Raw genomic sequence first — 6,138 nt, 5'->3', positions numbered from 1 at the left:
ACACTTATGGACACTTTACACCACACCAGACCGCACACGGACACTTAATGGACAATCAAAACCGTGCTTAACTTGTTTACTGTTGTTTACTGTTTACTGTTTAACTGCACACTGCCATAAGCATTTTTTTGGTGTATATATATATATATATATATATATATATATATATATATATATATATATATATATATATAGTATGTGTATGTGACAAATAAAATTTGAGTTGATTTGATTTGATTTGATTTGATTTGATTTGAAGATAAGATAAGATAAGATAAGATAAGATAAGATAAGATAAGATAAGATAAGATAAGATAAGATAATAACCTTTATTCGTCCCACAGTGGGGAAATTTCTTTGTTACAGCAGCATGAATTAAAAAAATATAAAATAAATGCAAATATATCAAAAGAATAGACAATAGACATACTATAGTATACAAGTATATACACAACACAATGTATAAATACAAATGAGGAAAAAGTACGTATTGCAGGTAGTATTGCACACAGGTGGTATTGCACGTATTGCAGGTAATATTGCACGTATTGCAAGTGATATTGCACACAGGTAGTATTTTACACAGTAAAACAGTAATAACAGTAACTACAGTAACTATTACACCATTTAACAGTAATAACAGTGTGTATTATGGTTAATGGTTCACTGGGAGCACCTTTGATTGTAGAGGCAGAGTCATCAGAGAACTTCTGTAGGTGACAGGTTGCTGAGCTAAACATGAAGTCTGCAGTGTAGATGGTGAAGAGAATCGGGGTTAAAACCGTTCCCTGCGGGGCTCCAGTGTTGCAGACAATCATGTCAGACTCACAGTCACGAGTCCTCACATACTGTGGTCGGTCTAATTTTATTAACGCATGATTAATGCAGCACACATTTTTGTTTGACCTTTTATTTATTAGATGATATAAATAAACAAATAAAGATAGAAGATCACGTTTATTCACAACATCCTTTCTTTACTCAGACAAAAAAAAAAACACCACTGAAAAATACAAATTAATCAGTAAACATTTGTTTTACTAATGCGCCAAGTCTAAAATCATCATCAATCATCAATCAATCATGATGCACACAATTTACCTACTGGGGTTGACAACGTGCCAGCGCAATTTGTGCCAAATGGCTCATGGACTTAGCTTTTCTTGTTGATATCACACATGAGCTTAATGTACTCAACAAGAAGTTACAAGGCCAGGGGCAACTTGTCAGTGCTGCCTATGACAACGTGAGAGCATTCTCCACAAAACTGGTGTTATGGAAAGCCCAGCTCTCTCAGACAAACCTATGCCATTTCCCAGCATGCAAGGCACTCGTGGATGCAGGCACACCATTCAATAAGTCCAAGTATAGGTCCAGACTTACTGAGGATCATCTTCAAGCCATACTGAGGGTCTCAACTGCTTCCTCCCTCAAGCTAAATGTGGCTCAGCTATGCGAGAGGAGGCGCTGCCAGGTCTCTGGCAGCAAGAAGTAGGCAAGAGAAGCCATGTTCAGAAGAACAGTTCATGTTCTTCAATGTTCCATTCATGTTCAGGACAATTCATGTTCAGAAGAAGGTTAAAGGTTAAAGAACTGTTAATACAGACATTTGAATCTGAATACAGCAGATATAGAAGACTGAAGAAACCACATATAGTCGCTAACTAGAGAAATCTAATTATTATTATTATTTTCATGATTATTATTATTATTTTATTTATTTATTAGTGATTGATTTATTTTCTTTATTTATTTTTTCATTGATTCTTAATTTATTTATTTTTTCAACTTATTTTGTGTTAAAAAATAAAGAGATTTGAGAAGATTGGAATTTTTTAAACAAAGCTTTTCTTGTGGAAAACCTGATGCGGCCCAGCCTCACCCAGACTCTGCCTCAAGCGGCAGATGATGGTAAATGGAGTTTGAGACCCCTGTTTTAAGCTATATTGCATATAGAATTCAAGCTAAATTATACCAAATGTCAACTAACAACAGTTATTTATCGATGACCTATAGTTTAAGCGCTATACTGTCTTGAACAACTAAAAAGTTGTATTTTCTTGCAGACATTTAATAATGTAGCAGTTCTTTTTCCTTTGCTTAAATTCACTACTGTAAAAAAAATTTTAAAAAAGTGAAAGAAATTGTCTTTGCTTCAATGCATTTATTTTATTGCTTCAACATAGACAAACTAATATGCTACAAACATCACATTTCTTAAACTGCAAAGACATTTAAGATTTTAATATCTGCAATTGTTAATAAACATTTACAGCAGGATTTATAATGTTTAAAAAGATAGATTTAGCACATATACATAATTATATTATATAATAGTCAATAAACAACTGTGTTCGGAATGGGTTTTCTTTTTTTATTTATTTTTTCTTTCTTTCTTTTTTGGTATTCTGAAGTCAGTATCAGATTAATCAAAATTTTTTCTGATTATGGGTAATTGCACCAATACTGTTTCAGAAATCTTACCTTATATAAATTCCTAAAATTGCGCAGTGTCATGGCTTTTGTACAGCATTTAATGTGCTTTTACTGATGAAAGCTATTGAGTTTAATGCCTAGCCCAGACACAGCACTTGCATGAGTCATTAAACACTGTTCCAGGTCCGCATTTCCGTTCAAAGGTTTTACCGCCAGCACAGTCATAGTATTTGTTTGGGTCATCAGGGTGAGGATACATGCCATCAGGCTTTCCAGCACAGAATCCAGTTCCAGGCTCATGTGTGGTAGTTGTGGTTGTTGTGGTTGGTTTTGGGGTGGTTGTTTGACCAGGCTTGGGGGTAGTGGTGGAAGGCAGAGGAGGCAGCTCTAAAATGCAAATCAGGTGATTAATTTTAGATTAGATGGACAGTTATGCAACAGGAGTAACATATTCCCATGGCTACCTACCAATATTTAGGAGCTTGTGTAGGTGGCCCATAAGGGGATGCTTCCCTTGCCCACAGAAATCTCCAGCAAAGTCATCCAGATCCAGAGCCCAAACAAAAGCCCCCCCAAACTTGTTGTCCTGCAGATACCTTGCCTAAGGGGAAAGGAATGGTAAGAGTAAGAATATATGTGGGTCATTTATAATATTTACAATTGTGTTCTTGACAAATATTTTCATTTGTGAAATTTAAAACTACCTTGATCTCAAAGCTCTCCCTGGTGTCAAAGCCAACCCATTCACCACCCTTTGTAGCATATGGTACTCTCTGATCCTCAATCCACTCAAGTTTTGTTCCTTGAAGAAATCCACAGATCTGGGAAAACATGGTAGGTTGCATTAACTAACAGCTTCTTAAAAATTAAACCAATTTTTTGTTGAACTTTTTCACAATACCTCATAATAGGACCAAAAGCCGGCCTCTCGAGTGAAAGATCCAGCAGAGGCTGGTCCACTGGCTGGCACTCCTACTTCAGTAGCTGAAGAAGAGAGACGAAAGGTACGACCATATGTGGCAAATCCCATCCTTAGTTTCTCCACCGGGGTACCATTATCCCTCCAGTATTTCATTGCATAATCCTGCATAAGATACAAACCATGCCTGCATCACTGTTGTTCAGTTCTGTAATACACCATGAATGATAAGTATTCAAATTCTAAAGTTCAGACTTTACTTTGAGGAAAACATTAAAAACACTTCCAGTGTAGAAATATATAGTAATTTAGTAGTAATTTAATAGTAATGTAGCAATTATCAGAGCATTCTTACAGCGTTGAAGTAAACAAGATCTCCGTAGTCTTTAGATCCCACAAACAGGGGACTGTTGTGTCCTGTGAAGCTTTCCCATGTTCCATGGAAGTCATAGGTCATCACATTGATGAAGTCAAGATAGCTAGAGATTCATTCAAAGATTGATTATAAAATACACACACACACACACACACACACACACACACACACACACACACACAGTATATATATATATATATATATATATATATATATATATATATATATATATATATATATATATATATATATATATATTTATAAGGAAGCATGAATTAATACATTTAAAAGAAATACTAAAACTTACTTTGCAATCTTTGATATTTCATATCCAGAATCAATTGTGCCCTTTCCAGCAGATACTGCAGCAGTAACCATGAGCCTAGGCTGTCCAGTAGTTTTACCTTCTGCCTCAAAAGCTTCCAATAGTTCCTGATCAAATTAAATTAAAATGAGTGGTTAGATCAGACCAGCACAAATACTATACAATGTTAGATTGCGTGGTCAAGCCTACCTTGCACAATAAAGTAAACCTCTGTTTGTCCTCAGGAGGGCTACCTCTGGCACCTGGGTATTCCCAATCCAAGTCCAGACCATCAAATCCATGTCTCCTCAGGAATGCGATGGATGACTGGATGAACTTTTGACGGTTGGCGGCTGAGGAGACCATGATGGAAAACCTGAGAAGAAATGAGAAAGTTTCATTATCTAAACAAGGTTATATATTACATTTTAGTATTTGAAATAATATCTGGCACTATTATTTGTATAGAAAAGAAATTTATAAAATGCTTACTGAGTTGAGCCAAAATTCCATCCACCAACAGCCAAAAGAGTTTTAAGGTGGGGGTTTCTGCATAGATAATGAAAAGATCATAAACAAATTGTAAACAGTTATATTAAATTACCATCACATGTTTTATGGTTTCTATCTTACATACGTTTTCTTTAAACCATTGAAGGACTGGTAGAGGGTTTCATCATTCCATTCATATGTGACAAGCTCATTGGCATGGTTGATAATAGAAAAGGCATAAATTAGGTGTGTACACAGGAAGGGATCTACATTAGCAGGCATGTACTTCCCAGCTCCAGGTCGGTATTGAGACCAGTTGGTGAAATAGCACACCAACTGCCTGGACGTTGCTGTAAATAAAGGCACAAATGAAGAGAAAATATTTAAATAACTGCAAAAAAAAAGGTACAGGTGGTGATTTTTTATAGGTACTACAAATTTGTATGACTTACCAAAGTGACACAAGACCAAGCACAAACCTAGAAAATAAAGAGTTAAAAAAAAAAATTGTCAATGTAATATACAGTGGAATTCACAATATTTGTTGAGTTTACAGTACAGTACATGTACAATTGCCCTTGAAAAAGGAACCATCCAAAGGAGAGAGTCAAAACCTTGCGATTTTTTGCTTCTCACGAGGAGTCATAGAACGTAATACCACTGAGTCTTATACTTAACAATCGACAATCATTTTGGAAACAATTTTTAAATACCTGCAAGAAGAGTGAGCCTGGCCATTTTGTTAGCACCTCTTATGTTCTTCAGTTGCAATTCTTCTGTCAAAGAGAAAAGTATGTTTTGTAATTTTGTTTACGATTTAGCAAGAGATAAATATAATTTTTGCTTGTATATCCCTGAAATCTTACCTGGGGAACTTTCAGGATGAAAGACAAATGTACCTACAGCTCACAGAGCTTAAATAGTCTTGTAGGAAGGCTTGTCTAATCAGAGAAGAGATGTAAAGTTTAGTAGACCATCTGGAGATAAAGTGTAAAGTGTCGACTGATATGACACGGCAAGATAATATGTAGGCACAATGAGAACTCTGGCTGACCTTAGTAAATTGATGCTTCTACCTGTTTCCCTTTTTTTTTTTTTTTTTGTATGAATCAGAATGAGAACTATATTTTGTTTTGTTTTTGTTCATTTTTTTGGGTTCATTTATTAAAAATAGATTTTCTTTTGTAGTTCTATGAAATGAGGAGGAATAGATACATCTTAATATAAATATTATAGATACATCTTAATATAAATATATATATATATATATATATATATATATATATATATATATATATATATATATATATATATATATAAATATTCATTAAAAGACTAATAAGTAGATCAGTTTGTTACTGGACATATAGAAGATGCATGTAGAAGTAAAATGTATATTTGTATACAATGAATTAACATTAATATCTAAATTATGAATTTTAATTCATAAATTAATTTTTTAGTTTTTAATTCTATATTGTTTACCTTAAATTCAATATTATTTACCCTACATTAGATTAAATAGATAAATAGATAATTTACACTAAAAATTAGCAATTCACACATTTTATCCACTAAGCTTTAAAGAAAAATCCTTGTGTCCTCAGAATC

At 34.0% G+C, this 6,138-nt stretch overlaps 1 protein-coding gene across 1 annotated transcript; it reads right to left on the bottom strand.

The window, feature by feature from the left end:
- Positions 1-2,280: 2,280 nt before the first annotated feature.
- LOC124382453 (acidic mammalian chitinase-like) lies at positions 2,281-5,265 on the bottom strand. The gene is made up of 11 exons (XM_046844552.1): positions 5,241-5,265; positions 4,980-5,006; positions 4,673-4,877; positions 4,528-4,584; positions 4,246-4,411; positions 4,039-4,163; positions 3,711-3,834; positions 3,338-3,520; positions 3,141-3,257; positions 2,905-3,037; positions 2,281-2,823 (listed from the first exon to the last, which is right to left on the bottom strand). The coding sequence occupies exons 1-11, from the start codon at positions 5,263-5,265 to the stop codon at positions 2,567-2,569; spliced, it is 1,419 nt and encodes a 472-aa protein (XP_046700508.1). The 3' UTR covers positions 2,281-2,566.
- Positions 5,266-6,138: the final 873 nt, after the last annotated feature.

This window comes from Silurus meridionalis, unplaced genomic scaffold (genome assembly GCF_014805685.1).
Source record: "Silurus meridionalis isolate SWU-2019-XX unplaced genomic scaffold, ASM1480568v1 Scaffold287, whole genome shotgun sequence".
In the NCBI taxonomy this organism is placed as follows: Eukaryota; Metazoa; Chordata; class Actinopteri; order Siluriformes; family Siluridae; genus Silurus; species Silurus meridionalis.
The sequence above is the reverse complement of the archived record's forward strand: the minus strand, read 5'-3'. Positions and strand labels throughout refer to the sequence as shown.